Source organism: Papio anubis, chromosome 10 (genome assembly GCF_008728515.1).
Source record: "Papio anubis isolate 15944 chromosome 10, Panubis1.0, whole genome shotgun sequence".
In the NCBI taxonomy this organism is placed as follows: domain Eukaryota; kingdom Metazoa; phylum Chordata; class Mammalia; order Primates; family Cercopithecidae; genus Papio; species Papio anubis.
In genome coordinates this window covers 33,093,756-33,120,256 of record NC_044985.1, presented here as the reverse complement: position 1 = coordinate 33,120,256, position 26,501 = coordinate 33,093,756, and the positions used below count along the sequence as shown (strand labels likewise).

General features: G+C 39.4%; 1 protein-coding gene across 8 annotated transcripts in view; it reads right to left on the bottom strand.

Moving 5' to 3' along the window:
• Positions 1-2,705: 2,705 nt before the first annotated feature.
• The window catches only part of LYPD6B (LY6/PLAUR domain containing 6B), a 181,577-nt gene continuing 157,781 nt past the window's right edge, over positions 2,706-26,501 (bottom strand). For all 8 annotated transcript variants that reach the window (XM_031651224.1, XM_017946528.3, XM_031651223.1 and 5 more), the window contains 4 exons: positions 12,630-12,781; positions 9,305-9,403; positions 4,958-5,088; positions 2,706-3,413 (listed from right to left, as the gene is read on the bottom strand). In XM_031651224.1, coding sequence (XP_031507084.1) covers positions 3,249-3,413; positions 4,958-5,088; positions 9,305-9,403; positions 12,630-12,744 — 510 coding nt within the window. In that variant the 5' untranslated portion in view covers positions 12,745-12,781 and the 3' untranslated portion in view covers positions 2,706-3,248. The remainder of the gene's footprint in view (positions 3,414-4,957; positions 5,089-9,304; positions 9,404-12,629; positions 12,782-26,501) is intronic.

Sequence of the window (26,501 nt, the reverse complement as noted above, 5' to 3'; positions counted from 1 at the left end):
TTCTCATTTTCTTACCCACAAGGGGCAAATTAAATTAATCTGAGGCCTGGGATGCTTGTCCATTCCAGGTCCCTATGCAATGGACTTTAAATATCTATGCAGTGAACTCTAATGATTGAATTTATTTTTTGCATTCTAGTTTTTAAATTACATTGAAGATACCACAGAGTCAACTTAAAGTACATAGGGCTTTCAGATTAGAACTCAAAGGTCAGGTGTTGGAGTCTGGGCCTTCTGATCACCAACATGACTTCCATCTTTTATTCTTTCCTTTGGTGGCTCCCAAAGTGGCTGTGTTTCAGAATCATTTGAGGAATTTTTTTTAACTACACATTTTTTGACTCAACGCAGCGAATCTGACTTTGTGAAGCTGGGGCCCAGATTTATTTTTTTACAATATCCCCCAAGCAATCAGGCAGATACCAGGGACACATTTACTGAAGACTTTTAGGGAGCACTTCTATCTGGTACAGGGGTTCTTAAACTTGCACATGCATCAGAAGCACCTGGAGGCCTTGTTAAATCACAGGTTGAACCCGCAGAGTTTCTGATTTAATAGGTCTGAGATGATGTCTGAGATTTGCATTTCTAACAAGTTTCCAGGTGATGCTGTTGGGCCACACTTTTAGAGCCATGCCTGTAACCGAGGTTGCTTGTGTCTGTGTTTATTACTCATCAGCATACCTATTATGTGCCCAAGGACCAGGCTTCAGAAAAAGGAATGATCCTCTTACATCAGAGGTAACACCTGGATGAGCATTATAATCACCTGAGCACTTTTTTTCCGTTTGTTTAAATTTAACTTTCAGCTATTGGGGGTAGGCTTCAGCTTCATCCCAGAGCTACTGAATCAACATCTCCAGAATGCCCTGGGGACTTGTTTTGTTTTGAAGTTACTCAGAAGATTTTATTACAAGGATTCGAAACCATTTCCTTAGATGAGCCAGTCTTGTGAGTTCATGAACAACTTACACAAAAAATTATTTTTTTATCTGAAATTCAAATTTGATGCGGCATCCCATATTTTTATTTGTAATTCCCTGTTCACTCAGCTGCCTTTACCAGAAGCTTGTTTCCTCTGCACTCCTTCCTTTGCTCAACATACCCCGATTTTAAATGCGTAAGGGAGTGGAGGTGAGACGTGAAATCCATACAAACTTGATGTTCAGGGTAAAGAAGAGAAATTAAGATATTTCCTCAGGAAAGAAAAAAACACACACAAAAGAAACTTCATTAATCTATACAGCAGAAACAAAATCAGGAAAAAAAAAGTGCTGTTTGCTAATGGTTTTTTTTTTTTTAACCAATTTGTCAATTACACAGTCTAAAGAAACCCTGGGGAATAAAAAGATGCCAAAGATGCTATTAAAATTTCCAAGTGAAGCCCCACATAATTAATTTCAAACAAGTATAAGCTATGAAAACCCAAATACTTCACGGTGCTGAGTGAAAGATGGGATAAATCTACATTAGGCTTCAAAACTGATGCTACCAGGTGAGTCTAAGTTTGGGCCAGAGACAGGGAGATAATGATGTCTGCTCCCTTCCTGTTTGATAGGACGCTAAGGAGCCTTAAGACGAAATGCTCCCGATGCATCAACGATGAGAAGAAACATAAATACAGCTCAGCCCCTGACATTAGTACGTAACTACTAAGATGGAATCAAATACATGAAACAATCAAAACAGAAGACAAATTCACTGACTCAGAAGACAGAGAAAACAAGGGAAGTGATTTGGCCAACGATTGCTCAGGCTGAGTAACCACCATTAGCACCATGGTCCCTGCAAAGAAAGCTTCTTTCTCCTTAAGCAGTCTTGACATCCCATAGATTAGGGGTCAGCAAATTTTTCCTGAAAAGGGCAAGATAGTAAAGCTTTTAGCCTTTGCAGACTATACAGTCTCTGCTGCATCTCGGCAACCCTGCCATTATAGCACAACAGGAGACACACACAATACATAAACAAGTGGCCATGGCTGTGTTTTAATAAAGACTTATTCACAAAAATGGGTGGTAGAATGTATTTGGCCTGTGGGCCATAATTTGCCAACTCATGTCATAGGTGAGCCCATGTGGCAAGGATAGCATCATTAATAGAGTCTACGGGGCACCCAGCATTCTAATGATGGATATTTAATTAGGGGAAAAAACCCATTCCATTAACTCATCACTAGAAATACAAGGACAGAGTGTTTAAAGGTCATCCCAAAGTGTGACTGAAGGCAGGAAATCAGAATTCTAGAAACAGGAAGAAGATGCTCATTTGAAATTCAGAGATTGCATTATAAGTGGAAAGAGAAGAGAATGGGACCAAATATTTTAGCATGTATTTACAGAAGTTCTCTTGGTAGACATGGCATGCATAAAGAATATGACTGAAGGAGGAAAAGGGATCCCCCTTGCCATTTTCTCTGACTAGAACTTTTGAAGCTACTACTGCTGAGGGTGCATCATATGACAAGGTGTCATCTTCCTTTATCAGGGAGGTTTCCCAGATATTCTCAGGTCACTGAGTTTGTATTAGCATCCTAAAATGCATCTCTCCCCCAAAAGATAAAAGCTAAGTAGCTTTAGCATAGAATTTTATAGTTTAACACATATCACCAACGGTGCATGGACACAAATGTCAGTGACCTATTTTATGGTCCTAGTAACTGTTTCACCAGAGGTCTCCACATCAGTCAAGAAACACACAAGCATGCATTTACACTGTATAATTTAAAAGCTTTATTTCCCCCCACAATTAGCAAATAGATTTCATATTAGTTCAACTGGAAGTTTTCTTTGTGGCAGTTGCCTTGCTCATTCACTAGTCTGTTGGTGGGGAAAACTGCTTTCTCGTGAGGGGAAGGGTTAGATTTCACAGAGCTAATCACATAAACAAGAAGGTTTGACCTGGCAGCCTCTGAGGCAGTCAAGGAGGTCAAGAAATTCTTTCAGCTAAAGGCCTAGTCAGGTGGGACTAGTTGCCAGGATCCACTCTGCAGAACTGACCAAACGTAGCTCTCTTTGACCAGGAAGCCTGGAAGTCAGACCATCTTCTCAGGCCCTGCCAAATTCCCATCCTCAGTCCTGTGGCCTCATGTGGGAACATTTTATCAAAGCAAACCACTGGCTTTCGCCTTGGGGTCCAATGTGCACTCTTCACCAAGTGCAAGATTGATCTTCACTCCAAAGTTCGCCGTTCACACAGTTTTTGGCTTGTGCTTTAGAGGCTGGTCTCTGCCTCTCCTAGGAATGGTGGCATCACAGTAATGGAAGCACAAAGACCCAGGCGAGCACTGGTAGGTAGGGTGTGGGGGCACTGCTGCCAGATGTTCTCTGAGCGTGCATTACAGCAAACACTGCATTAGTGTGATTGGTGGGTAATTCTACATTGCAGATCATTCCTTCACAGCAAGACCTACACTCCTGTTACAAAAAGGAGAAGAAAGGACAGTGAATAATAGGAAGAAGAGGGAAGAGGCAAAAGAAAGAAAAAGAAAGAAAGATAAAAGAAAGGCTTCTTCAGCTCTATCTGAAGACAGATAATTGGAGTTGGTTATCCAATTTTGTATCATCTAGGCTCTTGGGTACCCTTCCCCCACGAATGCCAATGGAATGGAAGGGAAAAACCATGCTGAAAGTCTTTTATCCTAACTGTGATTTATCTGCATCAAACCCAACCCAAGCGTTAGCAAGGCAAAGAGGAAGAGAAACTGAATAAGAGTGCTTGATTGAATCCACAAATCTTCTAAAGGTTTGTAAGGGAAAACACTCAGACAAAAATGAAAGCTAGGAACCTTTGGGATTAGTCATTGATTTTCTTTCCTAGTGCTACTTGTTAGGGGATAATAATGACTCTGTATTGTCTATGCTAACACCTGATTCTTATCATTACAGCAACAATGGTTTGCTAATTATGGTTGCTGAGTGGTGTAAGAAAAAAAAAAAAAAAAAAGGCTTGTCCCTAACAGGTGTTTTCAGGGGATGTTTTCAGGTAATACCAAACCTTGCCAGGTACAATGCCTCAACCTGATAAACCCAGCCATTCATAGAGGCTTCCAGGATGACTAGGTATGATAAAGGCATCAATTTTAGGCATCCATATCAGTGGTTCTCAACCCTGGCTGCACATCAGAATCACCTTGGGGAACTTTTTAAAAAGATCCTGACACCCAGGACCCTACTCTGAGGTTCCATTTCAACTGGTGTGGAAAGCCTGCCGGCCCACATCCCTCAACAACAAGCAGAGCGTGTAAAAGCTACCCAGGTGATTCTTGTGTAGCTAGAGCTAAAAGCCACTGATTTAAGAATCATTTTCTGTACTTACAGGGTAAATCAAATTCTAAAACCTCATGAAATGAACATACTTTCAAGTAATTCTTTCTTAAGCATTTCAGAATTCCAGGCATATAAAGGAGTGAAATGCTCATTTAGAATGATAGAATGAGAACGTTACAGTGATCAATTGATCTAAAAGGTACCTACAGTTCATCATATTAAACTGAGGCTAATCCTTCAGACTCCCTTCCTCATCTAAGCAGAAGCAGCGGATAAGACAAGGTTTCCTTCATAAAAACTGTCACCATAGTCCTCTTGTCACCTTCCAGTGTCCCTTTGCAGTGTTCTTGGGGACTCCTGGCCATCAACAGAGCAGAGCAGGCTTTGCCATTTTCTTGTGGATAGTTTGCTCTCAGGTCACCAGAGTTGGCCTTACATCATTCACCCACAGTCTGAGGTCTAGGGTCTAGCTCTGGAGTCTGGGGAATGCCACTTGTTTATAGTAACATTATTTCTTTTTGAAGGACAGAAAGTCCAACTGTTCTTTGGTCTGTATTTTATCTTTGTATGGAGTCTTTCCTCAAAATGCAAACATGGTCAACATTTTACTATCCTTCCTGCCTCTCCTTTGATCTACGACTTACGTTACTAGCATGAAAGTTTAGACAATAACACACACACACAATCCTTACCGTATGTTCAGAATCTCGGCTGTGGTGGCAACCGACAAAATGACATTCACTTCTGGAGGCGCACTTTTTAGTGATGGATGTGCTTCTTCCATGGCTGGTAAAGTGATGAACTGTCAAACAGTACTGTGTGTCTAGGCAAGAGGAAACAAAAAACAAAACCGAGAAACAAGGTAATTTCATTATCCACATTACAAAAGAGATCGCTCAACAATTAATGCAGAAAGGACTCAAATTCAGGCCAGTCCTGGGGTTTCTAGGCAAGACATTTCATAGCAGTGAACTCTGAAGTTTCTAGGGGATATTTTCAAGACACCAGCTTCTGAAGCACGTGCGTGTTTTGAAAATGAATGTAAACGGGCACTCATCCTGTGGTTTTGGTTAGAGCTGAGGAAAAACTGAAAGCATTTATTTTATCAAACCATGGGTCTGCTCATTTGATATGAAAATATTTATGTCTCTGGCCCTCTCTTTTTCTCTCCCTCTGAAGCACGTTCTCGAAATCTAAAATAAAATGAAAATTGTGAAGGTAAAATGCAATGGGGCAGAACACTTGTTTCATTATTCATCGTTTTTCTCTTATATATTAATAGGCCATGTGGTGAGCTGGGGTGAAAAGCAGGTGCTTTGAATTATACATCACGATCACCTTTTTCACTCATCTGTTAATTGCAAACACTGCAATTAATTTTGTACCAACCTAATAATTTCTATTCTGGTTTTAATCCTACCAATATGTTAGACTTTTCTCATCAATGTATTTCCATTTCTCTCCTCCTCTTTAATTAACTCTTACTTTCCCTGTTTCCCACCCACCACCTCCTGCTTAGTATAGCTACAGTACCTCATTTCTACCCAGAATTATCCTTAAGGTTTTATGCCACTCACATTTTATTACTTAGGGTTCTTTCGAGAAGTTTCATTCAATATCCTAGGACATTATTCTTTGGTTCTGTGTCTCTTTTATACCGGAGGCCAATGAAATGCTTCTTAGTTTATTGATCAGAGACTACAACAGCAATGCCATAGAATGGGAAAAAATTGGACTAAAGTTGAGAAGATTGGACTTATGGAACTGCCTCTGTCATAGGTGAGCAAGTCATGTTAGATCTTCTGAGCTCATTTTTTTTTTTTGGTTTTAGGAAAATGATGATAGATAATAAGTGTCTTGGTGCTTTGATAGAGTGGTGGTAAGCTTTACATAATACAAACAGTAGCAAGCCCATATTGAGTGTGCACCATCAGCCAGGTACTCCTCTAACTTGTGTTCAAGCATTCAATCCTTACCATAAGCCTTAAGGTAAGTCACATTAACAGCCTCATTTTACAGTAAATTGAGGACAATTTCTTGCTTATGGTCACATAGAAAGAAAATGGTGAAGAGTAGGATTCTAACCCAGGAGGTTTTCTAGGGCTTGCACTCTTAACCAGAACATTATTCTACTCCTCAGTATACTTAATATTAAACCACGTGGCAATTGATATGGTTTGAATCTGTGTCCCCATCCAAACTTCATATCAAACTGTGAGCCCCAGTGTTGGAGAGGGGAGGTGATTAAATCATGGGGGCGGATCCTTCATGAATGTTTTAGCGCCATCCCCTTAGTGCTGTTCTTGTGATAGTGAGTTCTCATGAGATGTTTGTCTAAAACTGTGTAGCAGCTCCCCGCTCTCTTTCTTGCTCCTACAACCACCATGTGAGATGCCTCATTCCCCCTTTGCTTTCTGCCATGATTGTAAGTTTCCTGAGCCCTCCCCAGAAGCCAAGAAGATGCCAGCATCAGGCTTCCTGTACAGCCTATGGAACCGTAAGCCAATTAAAGCTCTTTTCTTTATAAATGACCCAGTCTCAGGTGTTTCTTGATAGCAATGCAAGAACAGACTAATACAGTGATATAATGTAGAGTGCCCTACAAGAGTAGCTGACTTCCAGATTCAAAAGGAAAGGGAGCCGCTAAAAGTTCTGGAGAAGACATTTCAATTTCTATTCCAAACAAAGAAGAATCGAAAACTGGTAGCTGCATGTGTTCATACAGAATGGCACATATGCTAAGGCAGCCCTAAAAAGTCAGCATAAAAGCCAGGGTAAATAAAACAAGAAATGTCATTCTTGTCATATCCTGTTACACAGAGAACTTCTTTTAACAACCCCGACAGACCACAGAAGTGAAGCTGTAAAGTGAAAAGGAAACCTGAGATGACAAAGAACAATAGCTGTAGGCCTATTTGCCCCCAGAAATGGTTGACTATCACTCCCTGAAATGACAGAGTGAAAAGTAAGAAGTTACACCCTCAATTAGAATTCCAGGTGGTTAGTGTCTTTGGGACCTGCCTGGCCTATAGTCAAGAATGGTCCTGTCGTGCCATGCTGGAATGCAGGGCCATTCCGTATTGAGCCCATTAAGAGTCAGCCTCTCAGGTGGATGCAGCAGAGCTGACTCTCTTCCACCCTTCCCATCTCTGATGTTTTCTTGGTGATGGAAAGCTGCAGCTTCTCCTTTGGTTCAGCCATGTTTCAACAGAGAAGAAATCCTAAAACCCAGAAACAGCCACACATAATCTTTGCCTGCATGCTAAAATGGCTTTGGTTAACTAATGACAAATTGGAGCATTATGCACAGACCTAGTAGAACAGTGTTTTGGTACAATTCAAAACAATAGCATGATCCATGAAGATAAGGCCTAATAGGCTGGACATTAGTGCCGCAGTTTACTACTGTTCTAACCCTTGCTGCCCAGTTTTCAAGGCAACTTAAAGCAAATTGTTAAAGGATGATACTCTCTGAAACAAAGTAGTAAAGAGAAGCATCAACAAACCTTGAAAACTTTGAAGTAAAGATAAATTTCTGCTGAAAATGTAGAAATAAATCCCCAAATATATACAATAACGCATGCACATACACTCATAAGCACACACACAACTTAAGGACGGTCCCTTGACAGAAATGTAAAAGAACCCCAAGAAAAACATATTTTGGTAATTAATTATTCTTGAAAATAAATAAGAAAAAACACTGTCCATATGGATGTCACAGCCATTTGTGCTAATTTATGGCATAAGATTCTCAGGCATAGTAGAGGTCTCCAGTGTGTAGTATTTATTGACTCCACACATTGGTTTTAACTGGAAGAGATAAGGCTATGCCACTGCTATAAATAATGTGGTATTGGAATTTCCAAAAGATTCCTGGTAACAGGAGACCAAAACTAGTTATCTCCAATTCCATAGGAGTTTGTTTTTCTTGGCCTTTTATATCTGAAAAACCTAAAACACAGTACATTCTAAAATCTGAACAACCCAATCTCCTCATAAGTAGGGTTTTAACATCTCAATTCATCCATCAGCACATTCTGTCTGCTTTACTTCCAAGTTCATATGTATTCAATCATTCACCTCCCCACCTCCTCTGCTCCTACCAACCTAGTCCAAATTCTCATCTTCTGTCTGAAGACAAGAGTCGTCATTTGGTGTTCCCTTCTACTCTTGTCCCCAACCCTCCATTCTCCACACAGCAGCCAGAGCAATATTTTGGAACACAACTGCTGTGTACTCCCTAGCTTAAAACTCCCTACCGCCTTCTTATCACCTTTACAATAAAATCCAAACCATCAGAAAAAAGAAGCTCTTGCATGTCCTGGCCCTTGCTTCCCTCTCAGATCCTTCCTCCATCTCCCACTAAGCCTCTGCAGCCAGTCTCCTTCCTGTTCATTGAAGAGGCCAACTATCAACTTTGAGAACTCTGCATTTGCGATTCCCTCTTCCCGGTATGTTCTTCCTACAGATCTCCACATGGCAGCTTGCTGTGGTCACTCAGGTCTTAGTTCTAAGGTACAGTTCTCAGAGAAGATTTCCCTGACTATCTAATCAGAGACTTTCATTCATTCTGTCAGCGAATATTTACTGAGAAAACATGGGCCAGGCACTGGATTAGGCACTGGGATATATCAGTAAACTAAACAAACTAAAAAGATACTTGAAAGTTTGTTAAATGAATGAATGAGTTTCCCAAATATCAATGTATCTAAAGAGTACAGAAATCATCCTTTGTTTTGAGATGGTAAGTTTGACTTTTCTAGACGTATAATCAGGTATTTCTGAAATTCTGAGAATGACTTAATCAATATTGTGGTCTATGTGTTCTCCCTGGTAAATAACATTTAAGAAATTCTTTCTTAAGGTACTCAACTTCAATTTGAGGCTTTGACACCAGTTTCCAAGAACTCTCAATATGGTGTGATGTTCGGATAGTCTCAGAAAAAAATACATCTGATTCCTAAAGAACATCATCAAATCAGGAGAGATTCAAAAGAAATGAGATCACAGAAGTCTTCCAAACTCAGCACACTTACTTTGTGGACACCATTTGTCTTCTGCCCATCTATTGCAGTTATAATTATCCCCTGCATTTTCACAAGTAAAGCACTTGAAGCTATTTGGAAATGGTGTAGCTTTAAAGAAAAAAGCAAAGTGAAACAGTAAGTTACAAAAGACAAAAATTTCAAACATCAAATATGGCACAAAATTAGCAACTTTAACAGATGAAACAAAACTTACAAGCTTTCATCCTTAAAATTTCTGTTTCTAGAGAGCTAGATTTACCCATCAGGCTTTTGGGGACTTTTCTTTATTCCCTTTTGTTTAAATGTCTTCTAAGAATTGCCACTATAGAGTAATGAAAGTGGTCCCACAGCTACTTTGAAAGATGCATAGTATTGTTCTATTATCATTTATAATTTGGGAATAAGTAGGGGCTGAGGGGGTGAATGAGGGTGGGAAAGATATTGGAACACATGTGTCATCCCTGAAAAGAACTGGAGTCAGATTAACCTGAGTTTGAATTCTGTTCTTCCCACAGATTAGTTGTGTGATTTTTAAAATTCTAAGCTATAATAATATTTATATTAATAATGAAGATGCTCATGACTTGCAGAAGTATAATGATTAAATGGGGGGTTGCAAGCAAATACCTTGTAGTCTCTAGCACATCAGATCATGCTGGTTTCTGTCCATATGCACTTCCAATACAGCTACATTTAACCTCAAACAAGTAATCTCATCTGATAATATGCCAATTATCACAACATTAGACCTTGGCCAGGAATATAACATTTAATATGAGGATGATAGTAATTCTTAAGCCCTTATCATTAGACTAGTTTGTTATGGAAAGAAGGATTTCTGAGTTGCTGGCAGTCTGAACTGAGAGCAACTTGTCTTTACGCCTTTTTCTTTTTTTTTTTTGCCTTCTAGTATCTTGTAACTTTAGTGACCAAGAAGAAAAAACTAAAATAATTTGACATTTCTGTATAGACAAGGTATAGGACCCTGTGTACAACTTTCAATTCTCCCATTTTTGTAAGACAATGACACTGTTTCATCCTCTTTGTTCTATTAGTAAGACAGTAACCATCCTAGTAATATAACTAGAAGTTGGGGTGAAAATCAGAAAGCAGTGGGAATTTCAGATAAAGGGGAGGATATGTATGGTAGCATAAAACAAGAACAAAATATCAAAAGCTAAAGTTTGGAGGACAAGAAGTTAAATACTGAGGATCTATTTCGGTTTTGCCTATGTTTGAAAGTGTATTAGGTAAATAAATAAATAATGACATCCATTTTCACCAATTAAATCAGTACAGTTAAAAAATACTAATATTCAATGCTGGTAGCTAAATGGTTAAAGTATAAATTGGCACAACCTTTTTGATTTAGTGATTCCAATTCCAGGAAATCTATTCTAAGGTCATTAGCCAACTGAAGAGAAAGTGCATTTAAAAAGATAATCAGTGAAGAATTATTTAACATTTAGGTTGCTTGTGATTTATTTTTCTTTCTGATATAAAGTGTGGGGGAATAGTGAAATAAGCTACAGACCAGCCTTATGATTTTTTTTGTTAATGTAGAAGACATTAAACTATCTTCAAAGACATTGGGAAATATTCAAAATATGTATAAAGACAGGAAAAACTGTGTAAAACTAAATTTGTACCATCTCAGTATATCACATATGTAAATACACATACATAGAAAAAACACTGGAAGGAAAATATTCCAAAAGAAAAACTCCTTTGAATCTTGAGGTTACAAATAAATTTTATTTTCTTCTATATGTTTTCTGTCTCTGGAATTTTCTATAATGAACATGTATTACTTTTTCTTTTTTAAAATTATTTTTTTCTCATCATAAAATTGTACTAAGCTTAAAAATTTCAAAATTTGTAAAGAAGTTAGGGTCTATGAAAATGATGTCTGCGCCATGTCTTTCAGTTATCAGTATATAATTATTACCAATTTAGGAATGTATAATGGTAGTTCAAGGTGTATATGTGTAGTATATGTATGTATATGTACATGTGTAGTATACATGTGTATATATGCACACACACAGAGATAACCATTCCAAATAATAAAACACAAAGTAAAGAACAGTAATGATATAGATCTCATTTAGGAGTAGTATAAGAAGAGGGGGTTCTCACACCTGACCATGTATCAACAGTATCAGGAGAGCTTCTTAAAAAAGAAAAGCAGGGAAAAAAAGAAATAAATACATTCTGCATCTCACCCCTTTGACTATTAAATCTCTGGAGAAGTGATTAGGGATATGCAGTTAAAAATCCTTTCATAATGATTCTGATACTCTTCCAGGCGTGGGAACTACAGGCACTCACATGTATACCAAATAATTTTTTATTTATAAGAATCACTCTTTAATAAAGTACATCAAAGAAGTTTTACTTGTCTAAAAAGAAAGGAGGGTTAATGACATATGTATACAAATACGTATCTATACATATGTATGTAACATGTATTAACATATATGTCCTGTAGATGATATACACTAATATTTGCCTATTTTTAAACTATTAGTGGGAAAGTTGAGTCTTATGTAACCTTTGCTAATGGTGATTATGCGTGGTAGTAATGAAAATCCAGGTGATATTTCCTTCCAAATTTCAAACAAATAAATCTGTTTTCAAAATCCTTAATGGCCATTTGAAAAAATTAATAGATCATTTATGCAGAAACATTCAACAGCCAATTTCCTTCTCCAGGGAAGACACAAAGAACAATGAATTTCCTCTACTAGGCCATGATTAGGAATGGTGTTTCAGAAGTGTGTGTGTGTGTGAGTTCTTTTTTTTTTGAGATGGAGTCTCGTTCTGTTGCCCAGGCTGGAGTGCAGTGGCGCGATCTCGGCTCACTGCAAGCTCCGCCTCCCGGGTTCACGCCATTCTCCTGCCTCAGCCTCCCATGTAGCTGGGACTACAGGCGCCCGCCACCACACCCGGCTAATTTTTTGTATTTTTTAGTAGAGATGGGGTTTCACCGTGTTAGCCAGGATGGTCTTGATCTCCTGACCTCGTGACCCACCTGCCTTGGCCTCCCAAAGTGCTGGGATTACAGGCGTCAGCCACTGCGCCTGGCCCCAAAAGTGTTTTTTAAAATAAGAATGCTATTAAAACTTCAGCAGGAAGCCAGACCATTTTAAGAAATGGAGAAACTTTCACTTACCATACGCTTACCCATAGAAGTAATGGAGACTTTCTGTTTTATTCTAGGGATAAACCAAATGTTCTGAGAAAGACGAAGTTACAATAAATGGAAAAGGGGGCTTCATATGAACACTCTGACCCACAGCCACGAACTAGGATGGCAACCACCACTACTTACGGTCGAGAGGAGGCCTCACATTATAGAAGTTGATGTTCTTGGCAAATGCCCAGCTTTCTGAGAAGATAACGATCTGGACAACAGCTATAGCGAGAGCGTGACAGAGGAGCAGCATGCTGACCTTGTGTGCTGGGCGGTCCAAACTCTTCTATCTACGGTGAAAAGACACACTGGTTCAGTTTCTTTATATTTTACACATCAGTGGGTGTTTGTTTTGCTTCTGTTTGGAAAGCTCCATTATTCAAATATATCCAACCATCTAACCTGTTCTGTAGGGCCAGGACCTGTGAGTAAATTGCATTGTTTTTGATCAGATGAAAGGTGAGTAATGACCTCCTTCTACTGGTCAGGCCTCTGCACTAGCCAGGTAGGCTTTAGCAGCACACACGATGGCCTTTTGAGTTCAGAAAGGACAAGCAGGCAGAGCTGGCCCGGCTGCACCCCATTCCCTCAGTGCCTGCGGCTAGCTAGTTTCCTCTGTGCTGAATCACCAGATTTCTTAAATCAACCGTGGTTCTGAGGCATGTTGAGCCAAAGTCACTGGACCACCTATCTGTCAGTTCTATTCCTTCAACATTTACATTTGATAAATTTTGCAACTCTTTCAAAACCTGGAAGAAACAATAAAAGTGGGAGCAGTGAGAAGGACGGCAGGGGAAAGGACAAGGAGTCTGAGAAATAAAATCTCTGCTAGATCTCAGAGCACACTGATAGTAAGAAGAGAGACAAGAGTCGCTGTGAACTGCCAGCCCCTCCTGTTTCTGTCACCCTGGGCACAAGAAGCTGCCAGGAGGTTCTAGAGGAAACAGAATAAAAGTTGTCTGAAAAACTGACAACCATATAATGTTAGTCCTGGTCCACAAATACTACTCACCGTGTTTACAGACTTTAAGTAGGCAGGGGAAAATCCCAACAAAATGACAGACATGTACATAGCACTGAGTAAAAGCTATGACATCTTAAGCCCCCTGGCTCTGCTGCCCCAGAGGCAGACCTGGTAGCAAGAACATTTATAATGTCACCACTGACAGGTTTCCTTTGACAAGGGGGAGGTGTGGGCAGCAGAAAAAGTATGTTAACTGGGAACCCAAAGACTTTGGTTCAGGTGCTGGCTCTGCTATTTATTAGCTGCCTGACCTTGGGCAAGCTCTTTAAACTCTATTAACCTTAATTTCCTCATCTGTGAAGTGGCTTAATAATACCTACACTGCCCACATATGTAGGTAAATGTGAGCATCAAATGTAGGTTCAGAAGGGATCACATATAGGATTGTGTACATAAAAGAACTCATCATAAAAGTTCTGTGAAAATACTGGAATACTAGAGTTCAATAATATTGGCTGAACTCCTTTTTGCTGAATCAACCGGTTTCAATGGGTTTAGGGAATTTTTCAAAGGAAAAAGTTCGATCTCTGCATATACAAGCATAATCCTTCACATGCACATTTTGTTTGAAGCCAGAGCAATAATGTATAGATTCTATGAATTTTCTTCTCTCTCTTATTGTGGGTATACTGATTTTGCATGTGTCGCTAATAAGGCCTGCCTATGGGGATGGAACTACGTTATTAGACAATATGTAGCCACAACATCCTATCATCCTTATTGATGGTGTTTGCCACTAATAGAACTGAGTTGCTAAGAAAGTACTCAGAATTATAAAACAACAACAACAACAACTTGTGTGAGTATGTTTCAAAAAACAATAGCGAGACTTTCTACCTGCATTATAGCTCATGTACATAATCATACCTAGTGATATATAAAAATATATATAAATCTTTCCTGGTTCATTTTAGAAACCAAGATTGGCCTTTCAGTTATTGGATTTCTAAATTCTATTCTTATGCTCTTTCTGAAGAAATGGACAGTTAGCAAAAAATATTATCCCTTACAGTCAAGTGGTTGTACCGATACAGATTCTGCTTCTCCTATTTATTTCTCTGGATTGGTCTATTCCATAGTCATTATTGTACCCTTCTTTATACCAGTGGAGACCCTTTGAGTGGGGGAAACTAATTAATCCCTTTTTCACAGTCTCAGAATGACTGTTCCAGTAGCAATCCTCAAGTGTTCTTATAATATGGAGAGAAGGCCTAAGATATAGGTTTCAGCGTCGTGTTGTCTATATTCAAATCTCTTTTTCACCACTAAGCAACTATGGGACCTTGGACAAGTTGCTGAATTTCCAAGACTTGGCTTCTTCATCTCTAGAACAAGCATAGGATAGTACTTACCTCATAGTTTTGAACCGAGGACTGAACGACCCAGTGCATAGGAAGCGAAGCACATAGTTCGCATGCACTGAGTCATTGAGCTGAGCACATGTGCTGAGTGCATGGTTAAAGCTCTATTTATTGAGCACTTTCTACTCAACAGTAAAGAGCATTGGCTCAAATACCTGCAATCAAAACTGCTATTTGGTGCAAGCTCCTTAACTTCCCTGTACCAAAAATTTTGCATTTATAAAATGGGAGTAATAATACCCACTTCATAGGGTTGTGGGAATTAAATTAATGCCTGTAAAGTACTTAGTTACGTGCGTGGAATTTTACTAATTTTTACTAAGTAAGCACTTACTATTATGAACAAATCCCCAGTTTGGTATCACAAGTAAAAAGTTTGGTTTTCCTCATGTAATCTCAGTGTGAGACAAAAGCCCACTCATTCATTCAACATGTTGTTATTGATACCTAATAAATAACAAGTTATTGTTATCACTGACTCCCCAACAAGGTCTTGACTCTAATGCAAATTGCATTTTAGAGGGAGAAGACAGGCAATACATGTGGGCAAAACATAATTTCAGATAGTCATAAGTTTCATGAAAGAAACACAATAAGGCGAGACAATAGTGAAGAGAAGGTGCTACTTTACACAGACAATGGACCCAGTGTGTCTCTCTGAGTAGGTGACATTCGAACAGGTAAATTAAATGATGGGAAAGAATCAGCCAAGTAAAGAATCAAGGGAAAAGTAACGAAGGTCCTAAGATGGGAGGAAGCTTGCCTCATGGGGGGAACTCAAAAAAAGCAGCCAGTGTGGCTGGAACATGAAGAAGTAGGGGACTGGACAGTCAGGGAGTCGGCAGGGCCAGATCACACAGATGCTTACTTGCCATGGCAAGAATTTTGAGTCTAGCAAAATCAAAAAATTGTTTAATTTAGACCATCTAATCGTGAAAAATGCAAAGAATGCTTTTTCTCTATCAAGTAGTTAGTCCCAGATTCCTAGCCTTATCTCTAGTTCCTGAAACAAAGGGATACAAACGATAGTGAACATAGAGGAATATGGAATTCAGATACACTGCAAAAGTCTCTCTAAGAATAAATGACAGACAACTTAAAAACAACTGATTGAAAACAAACACAAGGATTAGGCTTCTTTCTGGTTTTTCTATCCTTCGAAATAGCACCGTAGGAACCCTAGCTTCATTATCATTGTACAAGTGAGGAAACTGTGGTTTGGCGGCAACATATGTAATGATCCCAACACACTTCTCAGAACATAGTATCCTCTCAAAACACTTCCACATAGCACAGCCTAGCCTGCTAAACTTGAAAGCTAATGAGAAGTATACCAAAAAAAATTGCTTCCATATAGACAAAATGTATTTTCATTTCCATTTTTAACTAAAACAGCATAGACTTATTCTATCAAAATTCTGCAAAACTGCCAAAGTTTTGCCTGTCAAGTGAGGAAAGTACTAAATAAAAATGTCTTCTATTTCCAGAGCATGTTTTCTAATCTCTTACCATCTACTGCTTCTTCCTGAGGACTTACATCTATCTCTATCTATTCTTCAGTGTGTAGGTTTGTGTTAACATGACTGTTTTATTTTTCACAACTCAAACACATTAGGATAATGAAAAAGTAAATGACTAACTCTAGTAGCTGACAGTTGTTTTACATTTAGAATCATTTCACAGAGACTCTGAACTAAAAATTATCTGCTGAGACTTTGCTGAGTAGGCTTTCATTGCAGCCTTTGTGGCAGAACAAGGTCACAAGAGAGCTTATATTTTGCTCCAGAGGCGGAGAAATCTTTCATATGGATTAGATTAAGTCATTCAGGTTATTTTCTCCAAAGCCATCACATAGAGCAGTGTTACTTCTTCATACGCGAAGAGAGGTGGCCTATGAGCGTCTTCAGGTTATTTGCAAAACTATGTGTCTAGACATGTTTTCCCTCTGGGTGGAGTATCTCAAAGGAATCCACATACCTGATTGTAGAGACCCACATAATGGTTAAGAGCAACTTCTTGCTGTTTCAGAATATGGCTATAATAATTTGGCTTCCTGTGACTTAGATATGTTCATATTTTGACACTAAGAGAGAAAGTTCCACATATATATTAGGTATCTGGTCCACTTTGTGAACTCAAGGGTAGCTCAAAATATTTTTCCCAACACAGAGCTTATTACCTTCATCCATCTTTCCCACATAGTAGGCCTGGTCAGAAATCCCTCACCGATGGTACTGATCTTTCCTGTGCTTTATGAGTCCTCCCTTTGAAAGATACATTAATACTTGCTCCAGAATGCAGAGTGCTTCCTCGCCAGAAGGAAGGGATTTCTGCAAGGCATATATATAGGGATACAGCAGGGATGGGCGACTCTCAGGCTTCCAGAGAATTGCAGGTAGCCAGATTTGTAAATTTAGGAAGCCCCACCTGAGACTTTGGCCTATTACTGACCAGAATCAAGGACTTACCTGGCACTTGGTCCAGAAGCATGACTATTTCCCAAGTTTGAGCCTGGATAATCATCCTATCCAACATGTGGCATTTTACACTTCCAGGGAAAAGACAGAAAGTTGATGGGGTCTTCAGGAAGCAGCACATCTTTGACATCATAAACTCTTTTGAGGTAGGAAAATGACCCACCTTTTTTTGTTATATTCCCCAGGCCATGCTCAGTGCATGCTAGATACTCAGCAAATACTTTATGGAATAGAGCCAACCTCATTAGCTATGACCTATAAAGACTGCCTGAGTTAGTAAGCAAGACAAAAGTGGTGGGCTGTTTAGAATTGGCAGGGTGTCCAAAGATGATAAAGAAATGATGAAAGGTGATTTGAAAAAGAAGAGACTAAACAAAGGTGGCAAATGCTGGCATTTCTTGCACAATTGCTAAAAATGAGTCAGCAAGCACAAGGCCAACTTCAGCTGCCAATAAAATAAATGAAATAGATAATGTAAGGGGAACAGCTCTACTAAGTCCAACATGCCTATCAACACTCACATTCACACCTTCCTGCAAGCACCACTTATCTCACAGTAAGACACTTTAATGACAATCTTTAACAGGCCTGGCTTCCCTTGTAAAAAGAATAGAAGGCAAAGTGGAAATTCAAACTGAAAGCTGAAATTTTACTCAGAAAGAGCGGAAAAGACAAAAAGACTCTTCTTCCAAAGGGAAATTAGCCAGAAAAGTTTACCATTTACAACAAGGGTTGTGCTACTTGCTTCTGGCTGTTAGGCCAGGTTGGCAACTGGAGACATGCTGTTTCCCATTAAATTTAGGAAGAACACTGGTGGGGCTTAGTCAAGACCAGGTGCTCACTCCCTTCCTTGCAGGGGAACTGAGGCTTCAGTTCCTAACCTTACCTGGGCGTTGGGAACATAGTTCCTACAGCTTCAATTTCTCTTTGCCAATAGGTTCTCTATTTCTGGTACATGGAGGGTTGTTTTCCCCCACAAGTTTAAATATGAATTATTTTAATTTTAATATATTTAATCTAGCATTCTATGTGCCTGAAGCAGAACAGGAGAGAGAAGTTGAGCTTACAATCAACCCCATCATCTCAATCTGACGATATTAGCTCTCTATCGAGCACAAGACTTTACTCTTGGATAACAACATTCAATAGGGAAAAATAAAATCATGATTCAGGCTTAGCCATCATTATAGCTTGTCTGAATCTTGAAAGTAGTGCAATTAAAAGTCATGCATTTGTACCAGGTACCGTACTGAGCACACTGTCCCTGTGCGCTCAAAAATTATTGGGACCAAAAGTCAATATGAGCCACTGGTAAGATGTGACTGACGAGAATTAATACAATCATCTTTGAGAGGAGGAATAACAATGAGCTTTAGGTTCAGAAATACCTAGAAGAAAATTCTGGTTCTACATTTACCAACCAGGTGACCACAGAGTTAAGAAATATTGTGCCCATTTGCCAGTAAGAAAAGTGAGTCTTAGAGTCACGCAGGAAACTTCTAAGTTGTGGTGTGGATTGAGCACAATTACATAAGTAAAATACATTTCACTTAGGTGGGGTTCAAGAAATCTTAGGCGCCTGCTTCCCCCATTTCTCCCTCCTTCACCCTTGCTTTAGACATTATTAGCAGCATAATAGAAATCAGATCAAGTGGCATAAATGTTCAGCTTCACTGCATACTGGCTGGAGTAAACCTGGTCAATAGGATTGAGTTCTGTGCACTGATTTCTTAAGAAGATTTAGAAATTCTCTCTATTGCAACCAAGGGAAAGTTGGAATGAATGACTGCCAAGGTCCCTTCCACTTCTAATATTCTATACTTTTTATGGAAAGAGATTAATGAAGAATTCTAGTTATTCCATACAGTCATAAATGTAATATAGCAGTCCCATCACATTTCAGATTCCTGCTGTACTGCTTTAAATAATCTAAACTTACAAAAAATCTAATCAAGCACAGGATCATAAACTCAGAGAAACAAGTAACTCATTTTTTAAGTTTAAAGGTGTACATTTTGCAATGCCAAAAACAGAGCTTTTTCTACTACATGCAACCTGATCAAAGAGAATGTCTAAAGCAGCACCGATGTTAATTCATTATGCAAATCAATTTTAAATCTAATCATGAATTAATCCATGGCCCATAAGTGTATGATTTGGGTGGAGAAACAGTCTAATCAATTTTAAAGACATCTTTTTAAATGTGATTCAGATTTTAAGAAAAAGCTAAAAGACTCTTCTAAGGTAACAGCTCTTCAGCTACATTTCTGTCACAGACAGGATTTTATACCTTTTTGGAGAAGCCTTTCATGACATTAGAAAGGCAACATGGTAAGAGGTCCACATAGATAAAATTTAAGAGCAGTCAGGCATGGTGGCTCATGCCTGTAATCCCAGCACTTTGGGAGGCCGAGGTGGGCAAATCACAAGGTCAAGAGTTCAAAACCAGCCTGACCAATATGGTGAAACCCCGTCTTTACTAAAAAAACACAAAAATTAGCTTGGCGTGGTGGCACGTGCCTATAATCCCAGCTACTCAGGAGGCTGAGACAGGAGAATCACTTGAACCTGGGAAGTGGAGGTTGCAGTGAGCCGAGGTCATGCCACTGCACTCTAGGCTGGGTGACAGAGTGAGACTCTGTCTCAAGAAAAAAATAAATAAATAAACAAACAAACAAACAAACAAAAACTTAGATGTTTAGGAATTAGAAACTCCCTTAAAAAGAGTCAAGACTGGCTTGTCATGTTTTATGCAACTATTTGGACAAATGGTAGGAACCTAATAAGAATGCGTTGATCAAATTTGAGAGTCTCCTTCACACAGGTGGAATAATTTTTACCCTGTTTGCTTCCATAAATGATTTTTGAGAGGCTTATGCCAAGTCATGTATGCATTAAAGCTCTTTCAATACTGAATAAAAGCCATATGGGATGAGAGGATAGTAAAGATCCTAATCCCTTCTAGGAACAAAGCACTCAGCTGTGGGTTTCCCTTTGCTCTGCACTTCCTAGAAGCCAGGGGAGACATGGGACACACTGATTCTCATTATTTGAGAAAAGATAACTCTTCCTGATACTTAATTCTCTAATTAATGAGTCATACCATTACAATATAGGGGGCACCAAACAACATATGAATAATGTCTGAAATTTGTTTTGAGGACCTCCAGATGCATTCGTCATTTGGCCATTTATTTATTTATTTATTTATTTATTTTTCTTGAGACGGAGTCTCACTCTGTCGTCAGGCTTGAGTGTAGTGGTGCGATCTCGGCTCACTGCAACCTCCACCTCCTGGGTTCAAGCGATTCTCCTGCCTCAGCCTCCTGAGTAGCTGGGTCTACAGGGGTATGCCACCATGCTTAGCTAATTTTTGTATTTTTAGTAGAGAAGGGGTTTCACCATGTTGGCCACGATGGTCTCGATCTCTTGACCTTGTGATCTGCCTGCCTCGGCCTCCCAGAGTGCTGGGATTACAGGCGTGAGCCACCGTGCCCAGCCTGGCCATTTCTTTGAAAAAGCCAAGGACATAACATTGAAAGGTAATTCTATACAGTTACTTCTGCTATCAGGTATACAAACGAAAGATTTGTTTTTCTTTTCTATGGAAGAGGAGTGTCTTTATACTTGAGAGAAAGATATAGCTGGACAGAAGTTCTGCAGGAGAGCTGCTCTCTTTACTGAATTCATTTCTTTTAATAACCAATCAAAGCTCTCCTAAGAGAAATCGAGGCTGAAATGTCCAGCAGCTGACTAAAGGTCCATTACTCGACACTGGTTGAGTAGAGGAGTGTATCATGCCACAAATGCAGTCTAATACGTGACACTCAGTTGAGGAAATTTAGCATTCATCGTCACTCAGTGTGTAAGGTGACGGCTAGCGCTTTTTGACTTCATTTAGCCTCAGCTGACATAGAAAAATGATTGTAAAAATAAAGTTTTCATACAGATGTGTTTCTCACTTGAGAAGTTTCTCTGTATATGTGTGTTTGGATAGGTGTATATGTGCATACACACATACATACATATATATATTTTATTGAATGAATTCATTGCTTAAGCACGAACTATGTGCCAGATTGCAAAACTGTCCCTAGAACTCTGTTTAAGGGACAGTATTCCCTATCATCTCAGCTGCCTTCAGCACCCACATGGTTAAATGGGAGAGCTGCACAATGCAGAATTGTTACTAGGCATCTGTCCCGTCTTTTTACTTCCGTCCCAGGGTTTTATGTCACTGACCATTGTTTATAAAGCCCCCACTCACTCAACTTCATTCTTGAATCTACATCTAGAAATATATTAACCAAGTAAAGAACATGTTTATTGATATCTATCATTTTGAAACAGGAGGGCATTTAAAAATGAACAATAAACTGCATGCTACGGCAAAAGAATATCATGCTGACTTTTGCATAGTCACAAAATCCAGAACAGATTATTCAAAGAACTCTCTGGAAGCTGACAAGCTTATAAAAGCAATCCTAATAAAAAATTTCTGCATTCTGCATATATAACAAAGTTTACAGCGTGTCACTTGCTCCATAAATTGCCACTATTACCACTTGGAGCAGAAGGAACTGTACATAGATAAAGATATATATGTGCATAATTTCATATTCCCAGAGGAAACTGAAAAATTATGTACATTAAATAGTGTTTTAATTGCAACATGAAAAACTAGATTAAATGGTTCATGATATGGTTCATGGTCCCACAAGGGTAAAGTCAAGTGTAAATGCTGACTAGTATAATGGGGAGAAACTGGCCTTTGGAGGCGCTCAGGCCTGGGGGCAAATTCTAGCTCTGTCCAGGATCTACTGCCTCTAGGTGATCACTGGATTGCTCTGAGTCTGTTTCCCTATCAGTAAAATGGAGATATCACATACCTATATTACAGAGAGTTTTGTGGAAATTAAAGGAGAACAAAAAATAAGCCCCTACCTATTTCCATTTTTGTCAAATTATTAAATCAATTAGAAAGCTTAATGCAGAGATTTATTGTTCCTCTATGGATGATCATACAGGCCAATATTATTAAGGCCATACGATAGCTGACAAGATTTAAGACTGAAATTCAATATACATATTTTCAGCTCTCAAATTCTATGATTATCTGAGCACATATGACAGCAGAATGTAAAATTCCTCTGAAGACCAATTTTAAGAAAATTACTCTAGCATACATGTGAGAGCAATATTTAGGCCTCACTGGAGTGCTTCCATTTATCAGCCTTCTAGTAAATCTATATGATTTGCCTATACTCATAAATAACATGCAGCAGTTGTAATAGCATTTGTTTTAAAAAGCAACAGGCTCTGTGCTTTCACTCGTATCATTGTTTTATTGCCTCAAGTGTGTGTCACACTCCCCACCCTGCTTTGAAGGTCCAGTTCAAACACTTTTCATTCACAAAATCTTTCCATGCCTACTCCAGCCCATGAGGTACTCTCTAGCCTGAAGAAAGCTTGGAGTTTGCTTGTGGACACAGACTGTCCTTCCTTGCTTAGCAATGGGTTGGGCAGAGAAGGCCCAGTCCATGTATGGAGACGGGCTGAAGGTCTCTAAGTGAACACAGACCTCATACACTTGCAAATATTGCGAATTTTTAAAAAATGACTTTTCACGTTTTTACCATCATAATTGCCATTTCTATTTTGATTGTTTATTTAAGCGAATAATCTTTTTAAGTTTTGTGACACTCTTTTAACAACACTCTTTTCAGTTACCCACGTGGAGATTATGAGAACTCCATTTTCAGCAACTGAAGGTCTGTTCAACAATGGCCTAGTACATTCGCCGGTGATTCAACACACACTGTGTGGGGCCTGACATACACTACAACCACACCACCTTCCCAAGCTATCCCAGTCGGTGAAAGGGAAATGAACTCTGCTTGGCTTCTCTCTTTGCTTCTCCAGAAACACCCTCTATCCCTCTCCACCCTACACTGTGCTCTGGGAAGCTGAGCTAAAGAACGCTCACACGGTTCCCCTTCCACTGGCTGCTGGTTTGGTTTTGCCAATAGCAGGTGCTGGTAGATTGGAAGATGGAAAGACAGTGAGATTGGGCATTTATTCCCCTGACTCCCTCCCCATCAGGTTATCATCATGTCCCACAGATCCTAGCAGGGGGCCAACTCTGCAGCTCCCATCTCCTGGATTCTGGCAACTGTTTTCTCCTGTCTTCTAGGCCTATAAGACAATACAGTGGAAATGATTTTCTCTGTTGCTAACTCTGGAATCTGTTACTACCCCTAAATCTTGCCCACATCATTGTAAACAGCCCCTTTATTAACTCTCTTAAATAACACCAGGTTGTTTATACCAGGTGGTTTCTGCCATGACCCTGACTGAGCCTTGAATCTTGGCTAGAAACACCAGGAAAAGAGCCACTCTGGACCAAAGCATTATGGCTTGTTTTAGCAGAGGTATTACAGGCAATGTTGCAATGAATAAAGGGTAGCCTCTTTACTATGAAGTGTAAGGGCAATTGTTATGATCTATTAAGTTATAGGAAACCAACAACTAGATTTATGCTACAAACCAATCAGGGTAAGAAGGAAGACATTAGTAAGAAAACGAGAATATTAATGAGCAGTATACCAGAAGATAAATCTAGCTGAAGAATATTTTATAATTTCATACAAATATCACCACCCTCTCAAAAATTTAGCTTTTTCTGCTTCTACCATCACTAAAGCACATCATTAAATAAGCAGAGAGAGATGGGCAAGATTCTCAAACTTTAATAAAAGGGCTCAGAAAGATGGGCACATGTTGGTATGGACATAGCATTGAAGCCCACTGAGGCTATACTATATTCTGGGCTGTACCCTTTTACTGCATTATTATACCTATCAATATCTACAGAGATGTAAGTTTATTTGAATATAATAAATTCACTGAAAACTGGAATCCTCTATTTGTGTGATGATGCTTGGCCCTACAGTTTCCTTTCTAAGATCGAGTATTTCAAGAAATAACACTAGATTCCTACTTGACAAAAGGCTTCTCACTTAAATTAAGAAACTACTCTTGAACTGCTGTCTGCTTATTATTCTGGCGGCCTCTCATCTTCCACAGTCCCAGACCTTTTCACTGCGATAATGTTCTCAGGAGCCTCATGTGTCCAGGAAAGCCCTTTCCTGCACCTTCCAAATTTACTCGTACCCCCTTTCTTAATCAATTTTATTTCCTCTTCACCCTCTTCTACTCCCTGCTACCCTCACTCAAGGTCACCTCAAAGAGAAAAAAACGTTTAAAAAAGAAGTTAAGCTGGAAACGCACACTGAGATCTCATTCGTATTCTGCACTGATTTCCACACCATAAAACTCCTAGAGAAAGTGTTCTTTGATAATGCCTAAAATAGCCCCTTTTAGCTTGTGTTTTGAAAAAAGCACACCTTGGATGTACCTTTAAAAGGAGTTGCATATAACAACAGAACTGAAAGAGGCCAAGAAAAAGGATTCATCTCGTTTTTATTCCTTTTTTTATTAATGCAGAGATTCTTCTCACTAAAATTGCCTAAGAGAGACTGGCCAAAGTACTTGGTGAGGCGGCCATCTGGAAGGTGAGAGGACTGGGGAAGCACCGATGACCCTAATTATTCACAGTGTATGGGATGTGGAACCCACTGTACCCAATGCCCAGCTCACATCCACTGACGGCAAAGACGACTTCTAGTCCACAGACTCACAAGTCTGGCAACTGTCTTCTGCTGTAGGTAATAATCACTCCAGCAGTGAGCACAGCTCATCACTCCCCCACTTAACACTCCCCCAAAGTCCCCCAAAGATTGCCCATTACAATTTGTACAGGATAGACACTTGGAACATAATCATTGAATAAATGCTTGATTGAGGTTGACTTCACCATTCTCTTCAGTTTGCAAACCCCACTCCCCTGGCTCTAAGGCAGATCAATTTCCATTTACCCTTTAGTGTCTGTGTTTGGACAGTGGGCAGTTATTCCTAATTGAGGGCTGAGAGGCCTCAAATGAACACATTCCCTATACCACATGATTCATCTTTAAAGAACTTTCCCATCCGAAACTAATTAATCCTTTCCACATCCCTGTGAGGTAAGAGTGGTGTGATCATCTCCAGGGTATAAGGAAATTGGGGATGAGGAGGTTACAAGCTGTGCCAAGGGTAATTAAGGGTGTCTGCAGGGGAATTAAATCATGATATACCAATCCCAGGCCATTCCTCCACCTTTCACCATGCTTTGACCGACTGAACATTCTCTGGGTTTTGGTGAAGACATAGACAGAGTCCAGGAGACATGAGCATTTTGGGGGAAAAAAAAAAAAAAAGACTTGCCCCTGCTAAACACTTGAGATGTCTTTCCTACAATAAGTTGGTATTAGAAGTCACTTCTTTGCTAATATCAAAGAAGGTATCCAAGAAAAAAAAAAAAAAAGCCACTTCTCTTAGCTTATTCTCAATAAAAATATGTCGTTAGGTAAATTTAATACTGTCTCCCAGAAAGAAGGTTGAGAAAAACACATCTTCATCTGTCTTCCTGGGAAGCACACAGTGAGGTTCACTCTAACGTCTTCAGAGGCACAAGCCAGCCCACTGGCAGCCTTGAGGTTCAGGGTTGCTGCCTGTCCAGACCTGTGATCTGCCCGGAGCAGGATGATAGCACAGCCCTCCTTAACACACTTTACCCAGGCCTTGCTTCTCTGCAGCGTGTCTCTCAGCAGCTCCCCAGAGAATGGCATAAAGCAAATATTTCAGCCATCTCTATCCTAGACCTTTCTCACTTTGATGAAGAAGAACCAGGATTGGTGATTTCCAATTCAACCACCAAAACCGTATCCTTTTTCCTTTGCTGGCTCCTCTTCTTCCTCCCGCCTGCCCCAAGCTTCAGGCTTTTATGTTATTACTATTTACTTTCTCATGGTATATTAGGATATAACTAATATATAACTATATAATAGGAGGATGCTATTACTAGTACTTTCATTAGGGACCACATTCACTGTCACACATTTGACTCCCATTTCTCTACTGCCGGTTTCTAAATCACCAGGCCTCTCCCTGACCTGAAAAGGCTGCATTGTAAATTATAATTTTCTTCAATTTTTAAATAGTATGAGTTGGAGTAGGTAATTTACTATTTCGTTTGGAGAATAACTAG